The sequence below is a fragment of the Cicer arietinum genome, chromosome 7 (assembly GCF_000331145.2).
Source record: "Cicer arietinum cultivar CDC Frontier isolate Library 1 chromosome 7, Cicar.CDCFrontier_v2.0, whole genome shotgun sequence".
Taxonomy (NCBI): domain Eukaryota; kingdom Viridiplantae; phylum Streptophyta; class Magnoliopsida; order Fabales; family Fabaceae; genus Cicer; species Cicer arietinum.
In genome coordinates, this window is record NC_021166.2 from 82398 (window position 1) to 107216 (window position 24819).

At 34.0% G+C, this 24819-nt stretch overlaps 1 protein-coding gene across 3 annotated transcripts in view; it reads left to right on the top strand.

Annotated features, from left to right (window-relative positions):
• The first annotated feature begins 900 nt into the window (after window positions 1-900).
• LOC101500963 (DExH-box ATP-dependent RNA helicase DExH7, chloroplastic) overlaps window positions 901-24819 on the top strand; it is a 74814-nt gene continuing 50895 nt past the window's right edge. For 2 of the 3 annotated variants that reach the window (XM_004499321.4, XM_027334912.2), the window contains exons 1-15: window positions 901-1328; window positions 1519-1624; window positions 1734-1924; window positions 9903-9962; window positions 11795-11945; window positions 12031-12431; window positions 13120-13338; window positions 16528-16639; window positions 17020-17211; window positions 19286-19365; window positions 19944-20066; window positions 20221-20307; window positions 22284-22384; window positions 23211-23268; window positions 24541-24606. In XM_004499321.4, coding sequence (XP_004499378.1) covers window positions 1074-1328; window positions 1519-1624; window positions 1734-1924; window positions 9903-9962; window positions 11795-11945; window positions 12031-12431; window positions 13120-13338; window positions 16528-16639; window positions 17020-17211; window positions 19286-19365; window positions 19944-20066; window positions 20221-20307; window positions 22284-22384; window positions 23211-23268; window positions 24541-24606 — 2202 coding nt within the window. In that variant the 5' untranslated portion in view covers window positions 901-1073. Of the gene's footprint in view, window positions 1329-1518; window positions 1625-1733; window positions 1925-9902; window positions 9963-11794; window positions 11946-12030; window positions 12432-13119; window positions 13339-16527; window positions 16640-17019; window positions 17212-19285; window positions 19366-19943; window positions 20067-20220; window positions 20308-22283; window positions 22385-23210; window positions 23269-24540; window positions 24607-24819 lie in introns of those variants that run through there. The other variant, XM_027334911.2, reaches the window with a different exon arrangement.

The following is a 24819-nucleotide window of genomic DNA, read 5'->3' on the forward strand; positions in this document are numbered from 1 at the left end:
TTCGTTTTTTTTTCATAATACTGTTTTTAGTAAACCAAAATGATCTTGCTTTTCCAAACTGTTGTTTTAATAAATAAAAAATGTTATTCAGATCAATTTGTCAACAATCTACATGTTTGTTTTTTCAAGTAATCATTCAAATCTTGATTTTTAATTGCTCAATAAAATGTTTGGAAAATCATGTGCAAAATGTCAATTGATTTACTACATGTTTCTCTTCTAAAAAGATTTATTTTGTCAATTGTTCTTTAATTGAATAACCAGAACATTATGATTAATGTTCTTCCATCATTCTTTTAACAAAAGACTTAATAAATGATTCAATCTTGAAATGATTTATTATTCAAAGTTGATTCTTCTCATTTTTCCGAACTAATATGACTATTTATGAATGCAGTGAACTTGTTCATCATAAAAACATTATTTCATAACAATTGAGAATGTACTTATGCACTTGGATGACTTATTGCTTGTTACTTATTCAATTCATTTTTCATATATAATATTCTAGTGCAATTATTAGTAGATGTCACTCATAAAATTTAATCATTTATTTCATAAGGTTTGTTGTCATTAAAATATATATATAAAATGTTTTTATCTAAATAGTAAAACTTCAGAATTTTAAAAATATTTAAAAGTATATAAATAAATATATTTTACAATATAAATTATTTTAAAAGTTAATACTTATTTGTATTTAGTCGGACTATTCTGTTTAAATGCAATGAGGCATATGTGACAACATAAAAATATTTACAATGTTGTTTAATATTAATAATTCAATTTATCAAATTATACTATACAATTATTAAATCAACAATAATTATATTTAACTATTTGATATTGTACTAAGTTACGATAATACCACAATATAAAAATAATTTTACACCTAAAGTGCATTATGTTCGGAAAAAAGTTGTGACCGATTTTTCCAGTTTTGAGACGGTTCTGTGCGTTTTCTCGAGAAGGTGGTTTTCAGGGCTTCTGATTCAACAGGTTGAACCGGCTGTGATAAATAAATAAATACTGAATCATAACATACACTCGCTCGGGTCGCTCCAGTATACGTGATGCCGCCGAAAAGGAATCAGAAACAGAACCGAAAGCCACCTCAGTCATCCTCATCCGCGCCAAGGCTGCAAATTTCGGCCGAAAATGAGAATCGACTCCGTCGGCTCTTGCTCAATTCAGCCCGTCCCAGTCATGTGACGGACGACACCCTAACAAAGGACCAGAAAGCGAAGAAGCTGAAAGCTGTTTACGAGAAACTCTCTTGCGAAGGTTTCAGCAATGATCACATTGAGCTTGCTCTATCCGCTCTCAAGGTACCACCAATGCCAAACGTTACTTAATTTAATTATTAAAATTGAGTAATTGTTCAAATTGGATGGATCACTTTTTCGATTCTAAATACAAAATGCTGGATTGGTGGTTATTAAATGATTTAATTCAATCCATGAACATGGCGGCTAGTTATGCCGTTTGATTTTGTGTGCATATTTTTAAAATTTGTAGGAATGTGCTACATTTGAATCAGCTCTTGATTGGTTATGCTTGAATTTGCCCGGGAATGAACTTCCACTCAAGTTTTCCACTGGGACTTCCTTTCATTCTAGTGAAGGTGAATTCATACTTGCCCTGATTATATAAACAATACCAAGTTTGCTTTGAGTCCATAAGCTGTTTGGAATTTTGGAGATTGATTGTGTGTGTTTATAATTCCTTTGTAGAGGGTTCCGTTGGTGTTATATTAAACCAACAGGACAATTCAATTCCCTTGGTGGATCCATCCAGCACAACTAAGGAAAACGCTCTAGAATCTCCGGTTTTAATCAAGAGACAGTTGAACGACGATACTTTAGATTCTTGCCATTCATCTCAAGCAGATTGGATCAGGCAATATGTGGAGCAACAGGAAGAGGTAATTTTACCATCCGATAGAAATCTGATTAACCATGAGAGAGTAATATATGACTAATATGTACACCTTGCGAGTATCCTCTTCATTTGCTATTGTCAAGTGTTTGCTTATTTCACGAAATGGTAGAGTGAGAAAACACAATAGAGAGAAAGCAAGAAAATCCGTGTTTTCTGATTATTGATTGATTCGAGCAGAGCACAATGCCTCATATATAAAGAGGTATATTAGGAATAGAAAATCTAGAAGATTCTCAGCTAGCCAAAGCTGTTCTACTACTCGACATTGTACTTTGTAGTCTGTATAGTATGCGACTATGAACTCCAAGAAGTGTTCCAGAAGTTTCTAGTCACTTAGCCTAGCTGGCCCAACTGACAATCAGTTATTAACAAACTATTTAGTTAGTGGCCATTCATAGATACCACATTGAATCTAGAGAATGGGTAGAGAAATTTCCAAGTTAAGTCGTACAATTGTATGAGTATATGACTCTAGGTATCAAAATCGAGTTAACTCGCTTACAAATACATTTATGTGTAAACTTGCGCAGACTTGCATACGTTCCTATAGTCTCTCACTCATGGAATCACGAGTTTGAAGACCATTTAAATAGTGTACAACCTATGGGCTATGTACCCTCCAAACATGCCTAAATTGTAGTTTTTCAACTTTTTCTTAAAGTCCTAGGCCAAAATGCAACAGCTGAACGACAAGGCTCTATACTACACAAAACATTCACCTTGTTATAACACTCGACTCCCTAGGTGCATCTAATTCCAACGAGGGGAACCCAAATCCATGACGCAACATCTTTCACACTTTCTTATTTCAAACCTTGTGATTTGTCAATTTGTCCTTGGATTTTGAACTTGACATGCACTTTTTGTGTGCTGTGTTGTGAACCTATATTGGGCCTGGGGTTTGTGAATTCGTCCATCAATTTTAAGTTTTAATGCTTAATGTAATGCCTACTTACAAAATATTAAATTTTTTATTATCTTATTTTGTAAATTGTGTTTAGATACGTGGATGTTTCAAACATACCTTTTTTGTATTAAGTGAACTCTTACGAGCCTATGCGTTGAGTGAAAGAGATTTCATGAGTTTAAGTAGGTTCTTCAGTTTGACAACTTTGGTGTCTAGAGTTTTATATAGACTCACATTGATAATTTTTCCTTCCTCCTCCCACCTCATTGCTGCATGTGCCATACTGCCCACCGTTTGCTCAGATCCTCCCCCCTCTCCACTTGTGAATCCTATTCCATTTCTTAATAATTAAGCTAAAATATAGATTTAATTGTAATTTTAGTCCTCCTATTTTAAAAGTCGACAGTTTGGTCCGCTGTCTGATTTTTTAACTAAAAAATGATGACATGAGATACTTTAAATAACGTGACATATGATACGATAATATAGAATGATTAACACCCATGAAATTGGAATAAAACGCCGTAAAAATTTAGCTTTCAACTTCAATTTTTTCTTCATATTTTTAATTTAATTAATGACATATGAATAATTAATGCATATAGATTTTTCTATATTATAGAATTGTATGTCACATCATTAAAAATATGTCAAATCGTCATTATTTAATTCAAAAATCTTAGGGAGAGACTAAAACTATCGATTTTTAAAATAGGGGACCAATTTTGTGAATTGGTAATAATAAAGGGACCAAAACTGCAATTAAACCTAAAATATATTTAATATGTTGACACTCAAATCCCTATTAGTACTCCTATACAGGCAAATCCTTATACTTGAGGTATATCATTAATAAAATAGAAACAAAATTTGACAGTCCACTTTAAGATGGTGAACAGGTGTTCTCTATTCTAACATTGGATATAATTCTTTCGAAGTTGTTTCGATTTAGCCATTTAGTTAGAAGATCTGCAAGGTTGCCTTGGGAGGAGACTTATGGAGTGAAAATTAGGCCACTATCAAGTTTTTCTTTGATGAAATGTTTGCCGACTTCAATATGCTTGGTTCTGTCATGTTGTACTGGATTATGTGTTAAGCTAATAACAGATTTATTATCACAATAAAGTTTCATTGTTTCATCCTACTTTATCTTTAGTTCCTCCAAAATGATCTTCAACCAAAGTAACTCGCGTATCCCTTGTTAGCTATGCTATGGTTATAACTATAAGATGATGTAAGATTACGGTCAAAGTATCTTTTGCTTGTTTGTAGAACACAAGATATGGTCAAGTTCTATGATTTTTGTTGACAATTCCCTGACTATGTCTCACAACCTAACCTGATTTTGTTGCAAATTTTTCCTGGGCTTAGTTTGAAGTCTAGAGCCACCTTGACTCTAGCAAACCTCTTAAACCACACTCGTGGCAATTGTTTAAGCTCATATAAAGCATTATTTAGTTTACAAATGGTGTTGGTAGCAATATGCTCACTGTATTCAGTAGGTAAGTCCATATAAATCTATTCTTCTAAATCTCTATGGAGGAATGCATTTTTTTACATTAAATTGGTGTAAGTTCCAACTGTAATTAGCTGCTAGAGATAATATCGCACTAACAATATTAATTTTTGCAACCGGAACAAATGTTTCCAAGTAATCCACTCCATATGTTTGAGTAAATCCTTTAGCTACCATCCTTGCCATCTACCTCTCAATAGACGCATCAACTTTGTACTTTACAATGTATACTCACTTGCATCCTACTGGTTTCTTTCCATTTGGTAGAGGGACCAAATCCCAAGTACCGTTCTTGTCCAGTGCTTCCATTTTCAAGTCCATGGCTTGTGTCCATTTCTTGTCAGACATTGTTTCAAATAGAAATGTAGGTATTGTGGTAGTGTTCAAGTTTGTGAGGAAAACTTTTTGGGTAGGTGAGAATTGTTCAAAGCATAGGTAGTTGAATAGAGTGGAGAGTGGCTTGTTGGTGCATGTCCTAGTATTCTTCCTAAGGGCAATTTAGATATGTAGGTCATCATAAGTTAGGGGTGTGTTGGATTCTAATTCTAGTGCATGGGAACATTCGTAAATTGGATCACTGGAGTTTGAAGCGTCAAGGAAAGTTACCTCATGTAAAGTCGGATTGGATGCTTGGATGTGAATAGATTCAGGAATGGTCTTTGCTCTTCTTGTAGATATTAGATTTTCCCATACCTTACATTAATGTCATCATTTCCATCTTTCTCAGAATCAATTTTAGTCTCAATTTCTTGTTCAGGAGTCAACTCAAGAAGTAGAATAGATGAATGTTCAAGAGTCAACATTGGAAGTAAAAGAGATTCATTTTCCTTACTTTTTTTTCCCCTTGAAGATGGGTTTGACCAAAGTTACTCAAGAAGTAACTTTCATGTTCACGGAAGGTGACATCACGAGAGATAATTTTTTTTTTGGGATGTGGATGATAGAATTTGTAGTCCTTTTGGGTGGTAGAGTACTTGATACAAATACATTTTAAGGCTCTAGGATCAAGTTTCCTTCTACTATCAACATGAATATGGACAAACGATGCACACTTAAATGTTCTAGGAGTAAGATTACTGGAGGTGGAAACATTCGAGTAGAACGAGAACAGTGCTTTCATAGGAGTTGTGAAGGCAAGGACACTAGAAGGTAAACAATTTATGAGATACGAAGTAGCTAGTATTGCTTTTCTCCAAAATTTCTTAGGAACCTTATTTTGAAATAACATAGCTTGGGGTTGATCTAACAAGTGCCCATTTTTCCTTTTAGCAATTCCATTTTGTTGAGATGTTTAACACATAAGGACTCATGAATAATGCCGTCTTTTTGAAAGAAAGAATTATGAACATGATTAAAGTAATGACATTATCAGACCTAATCCTCTTAATACTTACTCCAAATTGATTTTTTTATCATGAAGAAGAACTCTAGAAACATAGATATGGCTTCAAATTTTTGTTTTAGTAAATACACCCAAGTAACTCGAGTATAATAATCAATAAAGGTTACAATGTGTACCTGATATATTTGGAACATTTGATGGACCCCACACATCTGTATGAATTAAATAAAATGGAAAAATACTTATTTTATTACTGATTAAAAAAGGTACACACTTGTGTTTTGCAAGCTCACACATCTCACAATAAAGATTATCTCCATCTAATTTCTTAAAAAACAATGAAAATATTTGCTTATTGACTCTAAATGAAGGGTGACCAAGGTGCTAGTGATACAAAAGGACCTTTTCCCCAATGGTTTTTATTGATTTTGAAAAAAGGAGTTTTCGTTGTTGAGTAACTTCGGAGCTAAGTCTTGGTTATCCATATAGTAAAGACTATTCCATTCTCTAGCATTTTCAATCGTACTCTCCGAATTCTTTTCCTGAAAAACACAAGATTTGCTATAGAAGATAACATTACGTGATGTGTCTTTTGTGAGTTTTTTGGATGAAAATGAGACTAGTGGATAATTTAGGGATATGTGGGTTAGGGTGTCATGTGGTCTGTGGCTGTAGAATCCAATATTGGTTAAAAGGTATATCTGAAACATTAAGTCCAACAAAAAATAGAAAAGTACACGAGTGTGCCAAAGAACAAGTACATGTGAGCTTATCCAAACTAGTGAGTAAAGACCCCGACTTTTCTACCTCATCTTGAAACGAGACTAGTGGATAATTTAGGGATATGGGGGTAAGGGTGTCATGTGGTTTGTGGCTCCAGAATCCAGTATCCAATATTGGTTAAAGGGTATATCTGAAGCATTAAGTCAAACAAAAAATGGAAAAGGACCTGAATGTGCCAAAGAACAATTTCCTGTGGGCTTATCCAAACTAGTGAGTAAAGATCTCAACTTTTCTACCTCATTTTGGTTCAGTTGCATCATACTTTCTCGACTTTCTTCACTAGTACTTGTAGCTATGTGTGCTTGACCTCCTTTTCTTCCCCACTACTTGTCTCGTTTTGAGAGCCCTTTTCTCTACTAGGTGGTTTTCCATTCAATTTCAGCATTTTTCACGAGTGCGGCGAAGCTTGTGGCAATAGATACACCAGGCTCCTTCACCTTTCTTCTCCTCGTCAGTTCTTCCTCCTTTCTTTTGGTCAATAATCATAGTTGAATTCTTCTCAGCTAGCAGTGCAGAGCTTTCTACAGGTGGAACTGTCAGCATTAGTCCCATTCTACTTTCTTCACTCCTCACTATAGCCACTATCTCATTAATTCCTAGTACTTTCTCCTTACAAAAGATTTTCACTCTAACTTGATCAAAATCAGAGTTGAGTCCCACCAAGAAATCATAGACTCTATCTTGTTCAGTATACTGCTTGAGTAATGCTGCATCTGCTGAACACTTGACTTTTATAACTTTGTAATGATCCAACTCCATCCACAAAACTTTGAGATGATTTGCATATTCTGTGATATTCTGGTTTCCCTATTTAGCACCCATAACCATGCCATGATCATAAAATTGTTATGTGTTCTGCCATGCTTTTACCTTTCAAAAAAGTGCGCAAAATTTGAGACCACTTCCAATAGTTCTTCCCATTCAACTTGTGAACGGATGAGAGGCTTTGCAATTCGGCTTGGAATTTTTTCTTTTCTATTTCGTTCTTGGTTTTAGTATTAATTACTACTCCTTTTCCTGCCATGGATGAAAAACAAAAAACAACAAGTTACTAATTGAAAAAGGCGCACTACAAACAACGCGCGAACCGAAGTGCTCCGATCTGAAAAGTAACCACCTAAAGCATATAGAAAACCTGCGACATATAATCTGTGAAAAAACGGCGGTGGACAATTGCTTGGAGGACGTTGAGTGGGTTACACGTGCGGCGAAGTCGCTGGTGCTGTGACGGCGCATTTGGCTTTGAACGACAGTGATTTTATGGGGTTTGGCGCTTTCTTCGAGGCAAGTCTGATGGTATAGGTGGTGGTGTGATACGATTAGTGTACAATGGTAAGAGAAGTCAAAACTTGTGTTCACAGTAGTGAAGGCTGATAACGAAGGCAGCAAATAGACTTTAGGGATCACAAACAAACTGCAACGAAGGCAGCAAAGGGCCCCAACGATGGTGGCTAAAGTTTACTGCAACAAAGGCGACTAAGGTTTATGAAGAAACGAGCATTAAACCAATATCTTGGATACAATCTTAAGAATTCAGGTAAAATATATTTACTGAATTGAAATGTGTTGACAATACATCAAATATATATACATGATTACTATACAACCTGTTGAAGTTGTGAGATTTTAGAGAATAGGAGGAGAAAAAATAATAAGGGTTTGAATATTATTTATAATAGCTTAATGTTGACTTGATTCAAAAGACTTAATACTAATCTCTATTTATAGAGAAACATAGACTCAATCATAAATCAGGAATAAATCATAATAATAATGAGAGATATCTAAGATATCTCTATGATTATAAATTGATCCTAAGAAATAACTCAACATACTTTAATATAATATAAAAGATCGTATAAGATATTCTCTAATATTCTGACATTCCCCCTCAAGCTAAAGCTTACTAAGCTTAGCTTGTTACAAGGAAACAATGTTTTGCTCCGCAAAATAATAAAAAAAGATGGAAAGGCAACTCAGGGATGCAGGTGAAGTCGGAGAGAATTGCTATAAATACAGCCTAGCCAGATAGGCGGAATGATCATCAGCATGAGATAAATTCATGGCAAGGAGTTGAACAAAGCAAGGTCCGTCCTTCTAAAAAACTGCATTTGGAAGCTTTAAACCAATAATATTAGAGACTCAAAATATTTAAACTTGAATTTGCTTCAAGGAGAGAGAGACTTGCTTCAGGGAGAGAAAGGCAAGGCTAGTACATCTGGGACATAGATGAGGCCAGTGTATCTGGGACAAATTGCCATGCTAAAGTGTGAGTCATGAAAATAAAAGACATTGTCAGAATAACCATCAATGGAAAAAGAAGTCATCACTAATATGATTCATCTGTGGGAAAAGGGACACCACCGGAATGATCGTCGGTGGGAATAAAAGCCACTGTTATAATCTATTAGTAAGAACTAAATTGCATGACAAACATCAAAGAGGAAGCAATGCAACTCTAATGAAACGAAGCCATGATCGATCATCGGAGTGAGAAAATGCATCCGAAACAGGAGAGACAATGGTTGTTTCGAAAAACTTTTCCAGCAGCAACGACAGGCAGCGGCGGCAGTAGCAGACGAGGCAGCAACGACGGTTGCGGGTGGAAGTGATAGCAGTCAGAAAAATGAATGATCATGCTAGAAAAGATAAACTAGGATTGTATTCCCAAACTGTTGGGAACTCAACAGCGAAATAAAGGCGAGATCACTCAAGGAGGATCGAAATAGGCTCTAGATACCATGTTGAAGTTGTGGGATTTTAGAGAAAAGGAGGAGAGAAAATAATAAGGGTTTGAATATTATTGATAATAGCTTAATGCTGACTTGATTACAAAAGACTCAATACTAGTCTCTATTTATAGAGAAACATAGACTCAATCATAAATCAGGAATAAATCATAATAAGAATGAGAGATATCTAAGATATCTCTATGATTATAAATTGATCCTAAGAAATAATTCAAGATACTTTAATATAATATAAAAGATCTTATAAGATATTCTCTAATATTCTGACACAACCAAATCCCTATTAGTACTTCTATAGAACCAAATCCCATATTTGAGGTATATCTTTAATAAAACAAAAACAGCTTTTGAATCCATTCAATTCACATCCACTGTCTAATCCGCCTCTTTCTTTGATGTCGCCAAGCATGTTACTTAGCTGACATAAACACAATAGACCCTGTGATTGAACGTTGATTCCCATTTTCTTGTACTGTCTTATAAAAATGTTTCACTTTCCATAGACAGTATTGTCCACCATATATATCCTGTACTATTTTCTATTTTCAAGCACTTGATTGCATGATGTATGATTTTCACTTGAATGAGGGAATTTTATAATGAAATTGGCTGTATTTCGTTTGTCTTGAAAATATACTAAGCTTAACTGTGTGATATTTGCAGGATGAAAATAATACTTGGGAAGATGACATTTTTTATGAAAGTAATGCCGCCAAAAAGAAGGTATTTCTCATTTTCTTCTTGATGATTAATATATATTTGGCTGTTCACTACATCCTTAAATCTTCTCTACAATTTACATGATCTCTTTTAATTGTGTTGTGTTACTAGAAATTCTCATCGAATACACGTCGCATTCTGTTGTATACACAAGATTCTAATGGATTCTGCATCTGTTAATACTTAAAGTAGCTTCTGCATTGTCTTAATAATGAGCAGGCCGCTGCACAAAATATTGTAGAGTTAAATGTGTTTTTGATCTCTATAAAATTGACAAAATTGAATTTGTTCCCTATAAAAATATTGTTTTGTTTTTTAGGCCCTGCATTTAACAAAAATAGTGTTTGTAGTCCTCAACAGAGACCAAAAGTCTTTGTAGCACCGACATTTTTGATCGAAGGTGTGTCCCACTCCGACACTGACACCTTAATTACATTCATTTGATTCATTTTTTTAAATTATTATCGGTGTCGACATGTCTATGTTAGTGTCGTATCTGAGCTTCATAGCTAAAAACACATATTTTTTATTTGTATTTTTAGGGGTTAAAAACAAATAAAAATTGTGTATGGACTAGATTCAGAATTTGCGCAAAAATGTAACACCTAATTACGTGGTATGGGTTTAGCAATCAAGATAATGACTAAAAAATTCATATTCTTATAAGATAATAATGTACTAATAATAAATAATTAATTTTTTGAAAGAAATAATATTGTAAAATTCTTAAACAAATCTTTACAACTGAAAATTCTTTAATAATCAAAATATTCAAAATTGGACATTTAATCACATTATGTCTACTCATTCTTGATCTACTAACCTAATCTCATGAAATTACTCTTCTCAAAAGAGATATGACTTATCAGCTTTCGCTATTCTCAACGGTCTCTGTCTCGAATGAGATATTAAATTTCGATGAATAATACACAATTTTAAAACAATATCGTTCTTTCGTAATTCTGAAAGTCCAATGTATTGAAGGTCTTCAGATGTTACTGTTGTGACATTGGATCCTCTCAAATGATGAAGAGTCTTTGTCTGTTCGGCACGACTGCAACTATCAAGCTGAGAGCCTCAACAAATGCGTCATTCGTTGAAATCCAAACCTATAAAATTTCAACCCCTTTTAAAAAATAAATGCAATTTTTAATCCCTACAAAATTATTCAGCAAGCAATTTTAGTAAGAAAATAATGACTCAAACTGTTGAACACAGATAGCAACCAAATGATGTTGCACTCTAGGTAGTCCATCCCAGATAGCGCGTTGCGGTCAACCCCAAAAACTGGGATAGCGGGTTGCGGGATACCGGGATGGCCACTATTTTTTTTGGACAATTTTTAATCCCTACAAAATTATTCAGCAAGCAATTTTAGTAAGAAAATAATGACTCAAACTCTGAAATATTCATAAATACCAATAAAAAGCCACAAGTCTTAATCAAAAGATACATTTAAATACTAACAAAAGTTAAGAAAATAAAGATAAATATAAAAACAGAGGAAAAAAACTTATAACAAAACAGAAAGAAAAAACAAAGCAGGAATAAATAAAAACAAGTATAATATTGACTACCTAGTATAATATTACTTAAATAAAGGGACATTCATCAGCCGAAAAAAAGTGTTGGATGAGAGGAAAAAATTGTCAAGTTCTGTGTGCCTCAACTATGAACTCTAGTTTCAAAAAAATTCTCATATCCTGAATTTCACAAGATTGTTAAGTTCTGTTTACTATCCAGTTTTTAAAATTTTGTTATAGATAGGGTTGTGATTTTGGTTTGCTATCATGTTAGGCAAGTTTATAATATATTTTTTCTCTTATCTTTATTAGCCCGGTGAACCTAGGTATTACGATGTTATTGCCAAGGAGTATCTTGCTGCAAGGTTAGAAGCTACAATGGCGAAGGAGAAAGGGGATAGAAAACATCAGGAGCAGGCAAGCCGTATCATACGAAAACTGAAACAAGAGTTATCTGCTCTAGGTTAAATTGAATTTTGTTTTCCACTTCTCTTACAATATTTTTTGTGATATTGAAGTCTTAAAGTATTGTACAATACATTGAGCAGGATTATCAGATGACAATTTGGCCTTAGAGTACGAGCAAATCAGTACTAACCATGCATCAGAGAGAGCATCCATGAGCCATGAGCTTTTGATAGAAAAAGGCTCACACGATGATGTAAGTTATTCGGCCATTATTTTGCCTTCTGATGGGGCAGCAATAAATGGAAGTGATGTGGAGAACCATAGCGTGGAGGGAGATCTTACTAAGTCTTGCTTGCCAGAAGTACATGTTGAAAAAGATTCTGCACAAGGAGAGGCTGGAGACATTGAGCTTGGTGGTTTCTTCTTGGAGGATGTGCCGTCTAATGAAATACACCCTGATATTTTAAAAGCTCAGAAACTAGAAAAAATCAAAAGATTATCTGAGAAGAACTTGGATAAGTTAGATGGCATTTGGAAGAAGGTAAATCTATTGGCTACATTTCATGACTATCTTGATGAAGTTTAATTAAATTCATTAAATTCACGTATCTTCCAATCACTCACTATCTTTTTGCAACATTGGAGTTCGAACATACACATTAATTACATTGCTTGGGTTTTGTGAATGGGCCTGTAAAAGCTTTGCTGAAACTAATATAAAGCTATCAAGGAAGGTGAGAGGGATGTTTTCATGGATTTTGATATGGCATTCCCTTTTTGCAATTTTTTTTCTATTTCAATTTTTGCAAAATAGTAAAATGAAACGTCACATGAATCTGTATTTGGATTTTGAACTCTTTCTTTGTGATAAGATTAGACTTTTGCTTCTATTTGGTGCAAATCTTGGTCTTTTTTAATATGATTTCGCCAATCAGATATGATGAGGGATTGGTTAGTTTTGCTCCATTAACTTTATCTTTTTATTTCGTGTTTGTTTTTGGTTAGACATTTTTTTTAGGAAGATCCTTGTCCTCAGCATGTAATCTGAAAGAATGAGTTTATTCTTTTGTAAAGAATAAAATTGAAAATCATTAGGCATGTCTGTTTGTTTGTTTCTAAGCATTGGGTGCATAACAATGTATTCTATTTGTATTTTTCCATCTGGACATATATCTTGCTATGATCAAACAGTATCCATTTCATGCTTGTTACAACTTATTTATGGGTAGGGGGACACTCAAAAGGTTCCAAAGGCTATTCTTCATCAGCTATGCCAGAAATCAGGATGGGAAGCTCCAAAGTTCAATAAAATACTTGGCAGAGGAAAGAGTTTTGCCTATACTGTAAGCATATTACGTAAAGCTAGTGGGAGGGGTAAGAATCGGAAAGCCGGGGGACTAGTCACGCTTAAGCTTCCAGATCAGAATGAGACCTTTGAATCTGCTGAGGTTAGTGATCCATATGCTCATATCAAGATTCTATGGTTGACAAAATGGTGAGAGATATGATTGGAAATTGTAATCAATGTTCCCCAATTAGCTAATAGTGTAAAGAAAGCTTTTTTAGATGTAATGGTTTGCCAGAAACAACAAAGCTGGTACAAACAGTTACTCAACTTAAAAACAATAGTAACAAATATAACTGACACCTATAGGTAGAGTTATCGGTTGTGATATAGCTAAGCTAATACAATATTCTTTGTAAGGTGAGGGAGCAACACGATCAAATGCTTGCTTCTATCCTGGTTCCTATCGATTGTGTCTGGTGCGATTCTTTCCCAAGTCCTTGGTAGCGCTCATGCATTTAAAGTTTTGGACAACATTCATGTGCACTTTCTTCATCTTATGTGAACCATGTCATGACAACTGCGATCTGAGCTTCAAAACACATCTCTGGAGAATCATGCGTATCCGAGTTCTTAGTAAAAATCAAAGCCCTAATCGATTCTCTAGCAGTAGCTGGTGGCTCTGTTTTGTACAAGAGCATGTTGATGTCTTGCTCGGAGATTTACCACAAATGTCAAGTTTGGTTTAAATTTGTACTCACAACATCTATATATGCTACCTTTGCTTTCCACCCCTCAATCCCCTACTCTTCTAATACCTGTTTCAATTCTTCTTGTTCACCCATAATGTTTCCTGTCCACTTGGGTTTTCACAACAATCTCTAACTAATACTAATAGGAATGCCAGCACCTCCTCACATTCCGTTCCTTCTACTTCTATTTCTCCTACCTCTGCAAACATTTCTCCTTTGACCGAGTGCTCTACTAATTCTCATTTGTCCCACATATTACCACAATTTATCTTGTCCTCGCAAAGAACTCTATTTCTGATCATATTTTCTGGAACATACCTTGAGACACTCATCCCATGCAAACATGAGCCGAGTCTACTATTGTCAAACCTAGACTAAATTCTACTTCCTTTGGTTTCATATATAAAAAAAACAACTACTTCACATTTTTTTAAAAAAAAGTTGATCTCATGTAATTTTCTTAGTAATAAAAATAGTAATTGTATTATCTAAATTGCCCCTCCTAGGAGCTTGTTCCATGAGAATAGAATCTATATAAATGAAAGGATATTCCAGGAAGAATAGTATTAAATATGGTAGAATTAGTTAAATTTTTCTTGTTTTAGATCCCAAAATATCACTTTTTTTGCTTATATTTGAAGCCGGAGGGAGTACCTTGTTACCTGCTCATGTTGAACCAAAAAGTGTGAAATAGGCCCTGCAAAACCCGACGTGTTACATTGCTATGCAGGATGTATTTGCAACCTTGCAAAAGAATAACACTTGCACACTAGTTTCTATGCCTCTAGCTTGGGTTCACATTGGTTGCAAATGGGATTTAGAATAAAAGAGAGTATTGATGACTATCTCACTAAATACAAAACTAGGGTTGGTTGCCAAGGGATTTCATCCGCATCATGGGTATTGTTGAATGATAGAGTATATAAGTGTCAGATGGTGAAATTGTGTGTTTCGATTTCAAAATAGTATGTTTTATATAGACTCAAGTCAATTAGTACAAAACAAATATAGGAGATATTATTCCAAATTAGACGCTATGGTGTGTCTATAAATAATCGTCTACTGTATATGCACAGGAAGGATTGGCTGGAAAGGTTGCTCTGATTTCTCTCACTCTCTCTCTTCTTTGGGAACTGTCCAGTATCCACCACTAACCACTCTACTAGTTTGATGTTAAAACTGTCTTTCTTTCTAGGGATATTTTCCGATAACCTGGCTTGGGTGCTTTGGTTTTGTTTTCTGCCTTCATTGTTCCGAGGGGCTTGAAATAGTTCCGTAAAGGATGTTCAGCATGATCATTAGTTTGGCTAAGGATTATCAAATATTCCCAACAGGGACTATGTTAACAATGTAAACCTACTAATGTAAATAAAACTAGAGGTGTTTGCAGTGATATTCACTTACACATTGTATCACATTGGGTTCTTTAATTTTTTATCTGGTTGAACTGGCTGATTTGGTCTGGATTTTTGTATCATGCTAGAAGTCATTGATGCTGTATCAATTTGGGGGAGGGATAAATTTAACAAGCTTCTAATGAGGCCATGATAAGCTCAAGTTTTTCTGTTGTTTGACATTAATAGTTGTATTAAAGTGACTACTTGTAAAATAGTTACTAAACTCTATTATACCTGGCTTGTGCTTAGTCAAATGGACTGTTATTATAGCTATTAAGCAGTTAAGCAGTTTCACATAAAATCCTACCTATTTTAGCTTTGCTATTCATAGCTGGTCCCAAGCTTGGATAAAAGGAGAGGGTTGTGTTAGGCTGTCGAAAGCCAATGTAAAACTTAGTCAAATCTCTATGACATGGATCAAATACATAATAGTATTAATATGCTATATGATAGAATGTCATGGTGTCATTTGATCCATGTAGCTAACCCTACTTAGTGGGATAAGGCTTGATTGTTTTTATAATTCTCTGTTGAAAAATGCATCTCTGATCTATATGGTTCAGTTAGTTAATTCATCCTGTCCATTGTCTGCAACAATATTCTTGCAAATTTTCTGAACGTTTGGTGAATATTTCCTTTCCATTCCATTCATTTTCCCACACTTTCTTGCACATGATTGATTCATATCCTGTTATAGCCTTTGTCTGAATGTTAGAGCGTTGCCTATCTCTGCTCCCCTGTTAACTGAATTGTATTTTCACGTGTATTAAGTTTCTGTTGGGCTTCTGTTCATGACAGCTGTGAAGAATCTGTCAGAGGCAGTTACCTTTATAGCTGACCCTGTTCCATACACCTACCAGAGCTCAGTTTTCAGCAAGTTAGAATAATTTTACACTTTCAGTTTCATTTTCTTTCGTTTCTATGTTTTCTCTCTCAAACCCTAGATCCAAATCCATTACTAAATTGGTTTTACTAGAGTTAACTTGCATGTGCAATTAAGTTGCTCTCTCTGTTCACGTTCAAAACTGAAAAGTAAATAATGAGTTGATCATCACATAATTATGTGAAATCTTAAGAAGAATCTGCTAGATCTTAAAACCATTTTCTATGGTGTAACCTGGGTGTAGCCCTTGCATGCTAGACTTGTCAATTATGGGAATTTTTCCTTTGGATACAATATTTGCAGTTTTTACTTGATTGCAGGATGCACAAAATAAAGTGGCTGCATATGCTTTGTTCCAACTATTTCCTGATGTCCCAGTTCATCTCCTAATCACTGAGCCTTATGCTTTAGCTGTTATTAAGTGGATGGAAGGTAAGCTATTTCTTATTTATAAATTTTATTGAACTTTGATTTCTACCATTCTTTAATGAGACTGTTATGTTATTGGTATAATTCCTTTGACACTTGGATTAAATATCTTTTTAGTTTTTTTAAAATGTCTCTGATTTAAGTTTAGTTCTCATGTTTTTTTATCGATTTATACTCCCCACCTTTTACAAAACCAGTGGTTTTGTGTGGATTAAAAGCATGCAGTTTTTGTAAAAGACGGGGACTGAAAATGAATAACTTTTTTTATAGGAAATAAACTTAAAAGGTGAATTTATATTTTATAGGATCTCAAAACATATTTAACCCTTTTAACACTTTAATATAAAAGTTTCTCAAAAGATATGACATTTTAAAACATTCAGGGGAATCATTAACTAAGCTAGAAGACAGTGTGGAAGATCACAAGTCTCGTTTTGTGGAGTCATTATTAAGTGGTGATGGTTCTGGTGAAACTGTATCTGCCGATGTTACAGACTATACGCATCCTCAAAACAACAGTAGAATTGATGAAAATAAAAGTTCAACCATTGATAGTCATCAGTCATTTTCTCAGCGTAGGTTATTCTATTTCTTATTTAAATCAATTTGGACTTGGAATCTTAGCTCCTTTTAATTTCTGCTTGTTTAATTTAATGACGTTTTTTTCAAATCATCCTGCCCATTTTTGAAACAAAATGTTTTTTGAAGGATGAAAATATTAAGATTTATACGTGTGCTCAGTATTTGAAAGAAACATTTGGATATTGTAACTCGTAAGTATAACTGCTTTCTTTAATTGCTCTGTCAACTATAACTGCTTATCAATATTTTTTTCCTTTCGATGATCCCCTAAATCTTGGCGTAGGATTTATTGTGAAACAATTTTTTTAAAATCTTACCAAAATCTTAAGGCATTAGATGAAGTATTAGAAAGACAGTGTTAACCAATGAAAGAAAAGCAGACAGAAACTAAGTTATATCATAGCCAATAATTTATTATGGCTTAACTAGAATGAAAACTAAAAGCACAGAACATAGAACAATAGAGAATCTCAATAGCTACTTAACCCTTTATTTAGCAACTGTTAGAATATTAGAAAATATCTTATAATATCTTATATATTATATATTAGAGTATTTTGAGTTATTTTCTATGATCAATTTATAATCATAGAGATATCTTAGAATATCTCTTGTTATTATTATGATTTATTCCTGATTTAGGATTGAATCTATGTTTTTCTATAAATAGATATTAGTATTGAGTCTTTTATAATCAAGTTAGTATAAAACTATTATCAATAATATTCAAACTCTTATTATTTTCTCTTCTCCTTTTCTCTAAAATTCCACAACTTCAACATGGTATCTAGAGCCTATTTCGATCCTTCTTAAACTGTCTTGTCAATATTCCGCTTCTGAGTTTCCAATAGTTTGAGAATATAATCATAATTTCTCTTTTCTAGTATGATCATTCCTTTTTCTGACTGCAATCACTTCCGCCCACAATCGTCGCTGCTGCCCTGTTTGCTACTGCCGCTGTCACTGCCATTGTTTCCAGCGACTTTTCCGGCAAACGACCACTCCATCAGCTTCGCCTCTTCCAGATCGGCCCACACCTCATGACTTCGTTTTATTAGAGTCGCACTGCTTCTTCTTTGGTGTTTGTCATGCAATTTAGTTCATACTAATAGATTATAACAGTGGCTTCTATTCCCACCGATGATCATTCCAGTGGTGTTCATTTTCCCACAGATGAATCAAATTAGTGATGACTTCTTTTTCCGTTGATGGTCATTCTGACAATGTCATTTATTTTCATGACTCACACTTTAGCATGACAATTTGTCCAAAATGCACTGGCTCCATCTTTGTCCTAGATGTATAGGCTTTGTCTTTTTCTCTTTGAAGCACGCCTCTCCAATATTGTTGATTTGAAGCTTCCAAATGCAGTTTTTAGAAGAACGGACCTTGCTTTCTTCAATTGTTTGTCATGAATTTATCTCAAGCTGATGATCATATCGGCTATCTGGCTAGGCTATATTATAGCAATTCTCTCCGACTTCACCTGCATTCCTGAGTTGCTTTTCCATCTTTTTTTTTTTATTATTTTGCAGAGCAAAACATTATTTTCTTGTAACAAGCTAAAACTTAGTAAGCTTTAACTTGAGAGGGAGTGTTAGAATATTAGAAAATATCTTATATTATCTTTTATATTTTATTAGAGTACTTTGAGTTATTTCCTATGATCAATTTATAATCATAGAGATATCTTAGAATATCTCTAATTATTATTATGATTTGTTCCTGATTTAGAATTGAGTCTATGTTTTTCTATAAATAGATATTAGTATTGAGTCTCTTGTAATCAAGTTAGCATAAAACTATTATCAATAATATTCAAACTCTTATTATTTTCTCTCCTCATTTTCTCTAAAATCCCACAACTTCAACAACAACAATATACAACTTAGCTATCAAAATAATATTACAAACCCAAGACTTTGATGCCTTTTGATTTTGATAGTGATTGAATAATAATATTACAAATGAATTGGTCAAAGTTTAAGTGGGTTTAACTTTTGGGTTTCATTGATATGCTTTTATTTGTTGTTTTCTTTTTCTTGAATTTATAATTTCATTATGTAGGAAGAACCTATATTAAGGAATTGGAGAGTACTAATTTGAGAGAGGTGCAATACATTAAAATGGGATCACAGAAATACCAGGTTTGCATGTATTTTGTTTGATTTCTTATAATGGCTAGCTCTGTGGTTTCTTTACAGCTATATTAGTATTCCATATTTGTGTTGTCAAACTCGAGATATTACCTATGATTTGGATAGGGTGAAAGATTGTAACTTGTAGGGGATTGTAACGCGAACCATAAGATCCTACCTAAAATGCAAAAATATCTATGCATATAAAAAATAACAAAGAAATTTAAACTCTATGTCAACACATTAAATTAAACTAAGTTAAATTGAAAATTCATAATCATAAGATTAAGATCCAAAACATTACACACAATTTAGGGTCATAATACAAAATCCCACAATGTAAGTTCATAATCAATCCATATTTAGAAAGTACAATTCTGGATATCTAGTCTAGGACATTATTCAATCCTTATCGAGGAAATTTTGACATCCGTTGGTGAAAGCTTATAAATTGTTTTGAATGACTTACAATTGGTGTTATATATGCAATTGCCAAATTTTCCACATCTTTTTTTAATACAATTGACTGAACTTTCTTTGGAGAAAAATATCAATTTGTACTAACCTAGAAAAATTTTCCACTCCAGGATATCTTGAATTTTAGAACTACACTTCCTATTTCCACTCTAAAGGATGATATAACGCAAATGCTAAAGGAAAATGATGTTCTCGTTGTTTGTGGGGAAACAGGCTCCGGAAAAACAACTCAGGTAACATTTTAGCTGTAGTATGTATTTTTTGGCATGTTTTGAGTCAATTGTATTCTTCTTTCTTTTCGAATTCGACTAAAGTTGATTATAGATGCCAAAGTCCCCCTTGGTGTCGGAGGGTCTACAAAATATTTAAAGATTAACAATAATGTAGGTTCCACAATTCATATTGGATGAGATGATTGAGTCAGGACATGGTGGACACTGTAATATTATTTGCACACAACCAAGGAGAATAGCGGTAGGTACAAAATCTTATGCTTGCATATTTGGTTAATGTATATCTACTGCAATTATAAACTGTATGTTGCCTTTTGTCGTTTCAGTCCCACATTTTGAATGAACTATCTTTTACTCGTCATTTTCTTTTTTTTTCTTGTCTGCATGCATGCTAGGGTAGACTTTTCCTACTGTTCGTGATTTGATAAGGAATATTGAGTTTTTATATGGTAATTGAGTGTACATTTGCACAACATAGCGCTTGCACATTTTATAATGAGCAATTAAAACTAAATTTGGAAAAATCTTGCATTGGTTGTGTTAGAATTATGTGGATAGGGTAATTATGTAATTTCAATAAAAGAAAAATGAATCCTTGTATTTTATAACTTTGCATGTATAACATTCTCTGGTGTGTAATTGAGACTCATTGATTCACTTGAATGCTTTCTTGTTTTGACTCTCAACATGGTATTTAGTGACCAACCAAAGACATCCCTAATCGATGCTCATCTAGTGGACTAACTGTCTATCCATCGATGCCAAATTTTATTTGGAAGCCGTGTTTCTTGTTCAGGTTCTACGTCCTAGTGCGTGTTGCATCTATCTAGTGCGCGCTTTGCCGCGTCGCCAACAAATTTTTCTAGCGAGAAAACTTCTATTGTGACGAAAATCTCCTGTTCTACCTTATCACGAAGTTTCAGAGTCAGAAGTCGTTCCAGGCATCTCAAAGTGCTCTCTCTTTGGGTTGCTTTTCCTTGCATTGCATCTTACTGCCTCCATGTTTGGAAGCTTATCTAGATAAATTCTGGTTAGTTTTTGTCGCTTCCTCCTTGACTTGATCTCCTTTTGAACTAGAGGAGTGTAGTTGCCCATGTTTTGTTTCAACCATCTTTTTTTCCTCTCATGAACGACCAATGGTTGATTCAGATAGTCTAAATAATGATAAGCTTGTTTTTACCCTACTTTCAATTGACAAGTTGGATGGTACCAACTATGGTACATGGATTTTCGATGTCTAACTCTCTTATGGGTGAAGATTACGAGGACGATCTCACGAAGAAAGTTGGCGAACTTTGCTTGTTGGAAACAGATCTTTCCGATTCATGAGACTTGTGCGATTGTTTAGGATTTCCCCACTTTTTATCAATATTATTGCTTCTAGACGTCTTGATGGATTCATAACTGACTATCTAGGCAAAATTCAAAATCTCCTGACACTTGTACCAAGGGGCGTGAATGCCGAAAGATCTTTTTTAATGCTGCCGGCCTTGCATAGGGTTGTCTATGTAGTATTCATTGGTTTGGGATCATATTCTAGGCTCTCCCACTCTCTTATTTTGATCTCTATATAGTATACCTTAGAATGAAATTGCAATAAAAAAATTGCAACAACCAATAAAACTGTAAGGAGAGGTTTATGATGATTTGTCAATCGTTTATATAGTATACCTTTTACACATCGATGTTTGTTGGTTGCCTTCACCTTCTCCTTTTTCTTAGTATGATAAGTCAATTTCTTACTCATCTTTTGAAGGACATTGGGATGTCTGTAATTTGAATCTTGAAATACATTAAAGCATCTTCAGGTTCTCTTAGTGACAAGAGACCATTATCAAGTTATTGTATATTGAATGGACAACTAAGTAGGAACTAAGGGAGTATGTAACAAGCTTGATGCATAGGACTTGTATGCTCTAGCTTGAAGAGGAGTGTTAGAAATAATGAAAATATGATAGCTAATATTGTAAATATGGTAACAATTACTCTGTGTATTTTATCCATTTATATAACATAGCTTAGCTGTGAAATATAAACATGAGTTTCTCTCTTTTTTTTCTTCGTTTTTCTCTTTCTCAACATTGCTTTTAATTTAAATTGTGTTCCCATGTTTTAACTTTCTAGTCCACACGTTAGACTGAACTTGCTTAAAATTTCATTCAAAGAAATATATGAAGTTGGCATTTGCAAGCTTATTATCTGTTGTTTATGTTTTAGGCTATTTCAGTGGCTGAAAGAGTAGCTGATGAGCGGTGTGAACCTTCACCAGGTTCTGATGGTTCCTTGATTGGTTATCAAGTTCGTCTTGATAGTGCCAGGTGTTCAATTGTCCTTTCAACATTTTGTTTTAAAATGACGGATTTAATTAAAAAATTGCTTATGGCCCAAAATGTAGGACTTCATTAAAAATTTGCATTAATCCAATTCTGGCAAGCATGAGGCCCTAGAAAGAAGTTCTAGATACCATAACTGTGTTTCCGAAAATGCTAACCCCAAGAGTACTTGCAATTTTGTCCGATAGAGAATATTATGCTTACTCCTATCAACTTTCAATTGTCATAAAATATTTTTATTGATGTATAAGGTTTTAAGGATGTTTAACTAGGGCCGTACATGAGTTGGTCCAACCCAAAAAGACGGTTTGGGTCGAGTAAATTAGTTCGAATGGGCATATTCTGGTTCCACAAAATAGCAAACTGCTCAAAAAATGAGTACTGGATAAAAATAGACCCAACCCATTTTATCCATCTTACCAGTTTCTAAGCATTATTTGGTTATTTTAGGAGTTGCACTTTAGTTCCTTTGATGCTTGCAAACATTTGATGCAATTTTAAGAACCTTGGTAACTTTGGTTATATTGATGCTTGCAATGAAAATATTTTATGATGAATTTTATGATTTTGATATTCTAATTAATCGTATGTTTATATATATTAGTTGCTAAAAAATTGTGAAAATATGTTACACTATATTCTCTTTCATTAAAAATTCTTAGTTAGTGACATAAAGAAAGTATTTTGTAATGAAATGCTAAATGTGTTGCGTTTTTTTCCTCCTCATATGTGCAAACGTGTGATGTTTTCTCTTTTCGTTATGTTATATAAAAACAAGTATTAGTTTATTGACTGCTTATTTTCATGCCAGGAATGAGAAAACAAGGCTTTTGTTCTGTACAACAGGCATCCTTCTGAGAAAATTGATGGTACATTATTTTGTTTGAAAAGTGTAATAGGTTTATACATAAAGTATTCAATGAGCAAAAACTTAGAAAGTATTCAAGGATTCAAGAAAAGCATAGAAAACAGAGGGAAATATCAGACCCTAATTTCTATTATACCAGTATTTTAAAAAGACTCAATTAACTGAGCACTCTTATTTATAAAGTGAACTAGCTACTGATCACTTTGTCCGATCTTTTCACTGATATGTTCATGACACTTTCTTGTCACACCACTTATAAACTCTTTATCAGGCCTTATCTCATTCAATGTGAGACTCTTAACACACCCCTCAAGTCTCAGATTGGACATATGGGGAAAATCTAAGTCTCACATGGATATGAGATAAAGCTCTATAATAGTTTATAAAGAGTGACACCCTTAGCTTACAAACTTGTTTTGTAGGGATGAGTTAGGCCCAACCTAAGATTTTTTTCTCCCCTATGCTCTTCACCACGGTTTCCTGGTCCTCTTATGCCTCTGTTGTGCACTATTTGTGCGCTATCTGTGTGTCCTGAATCTGTCCAGTTGTTTCTTGGTGGGTCTTCTCCATTCACTCTGTTTATCGGATTTGTTTGTGATTAACTTTCTGACTTGGTGTTGAGCTTTCTGGCCCTATCTTTAATCTCTAGCTTGATATTACACATTTCTTTTTGGCCTGAGTTCGGGCTTCTTTGTGGTTTGTTAATGTCTCTTCTCAAGCCAAATGACTATATGTTTGTTTCACTGCTATTTCTAAGTTGTTTGTTGGTCTTCTATCCAAGTCAATCTTATCGTAGTGTGCTGTCTAGTCTCAATTTGGTGTCTAATAGCAGATTGTTTAGTCATTGGTCTCCACACATTGTTAATAGTATCCAATGGTCCCTGGGTCCCGGCACCAGTCATTGATAAACTAATCCTATGAGATAAACTGAGATACTGTAACATAATTTAAATACATTATGAGATATATTTTCTAATATTCTAACAGGTTTATGCATGAAGTATTCAATGAGCAGAAACTCAAAACATATCCAATGAGTCATGAAGTATTTCTAATGGAATGTCCGATTGGGCTTCAATATGTTTTGCTACGCTGCATATTTTTGTTATTAACTTTATCTCGTGCTGTTGTGACTAGTGGCATTTTCCTACTGATGTCCACTGCTTTTTCAATACTGAGCTATTTTTGCTTTTCCATTATTGAATTTTTAGTTTTTATTTACCTTGTTCATTTGTTAAATTTTCAGTTGTTATTTACCTTGTTCATTTTGCAGGGGAACAGAAACTTGACTGGCATTACTCATATCATAATCGATGAAGTTCACGAGAGGTCTTTATTGGTTAGTTAAACCTATTTGGATGGTATATAAAAAGTATTTATGTGAATCTTATGCTGAGACGTGGTTCTCATTATTTATGCCTTAGCTGACTTGATGTGTGGTTCTTTGTAAGATATCCTTGAATCCCATGCACAAGTATTGATGTCATATATCAAGATAGAGATGATATCATTGTTAGATGAGAAAATTTGAAATAATTTGTGCTAGGGAAAG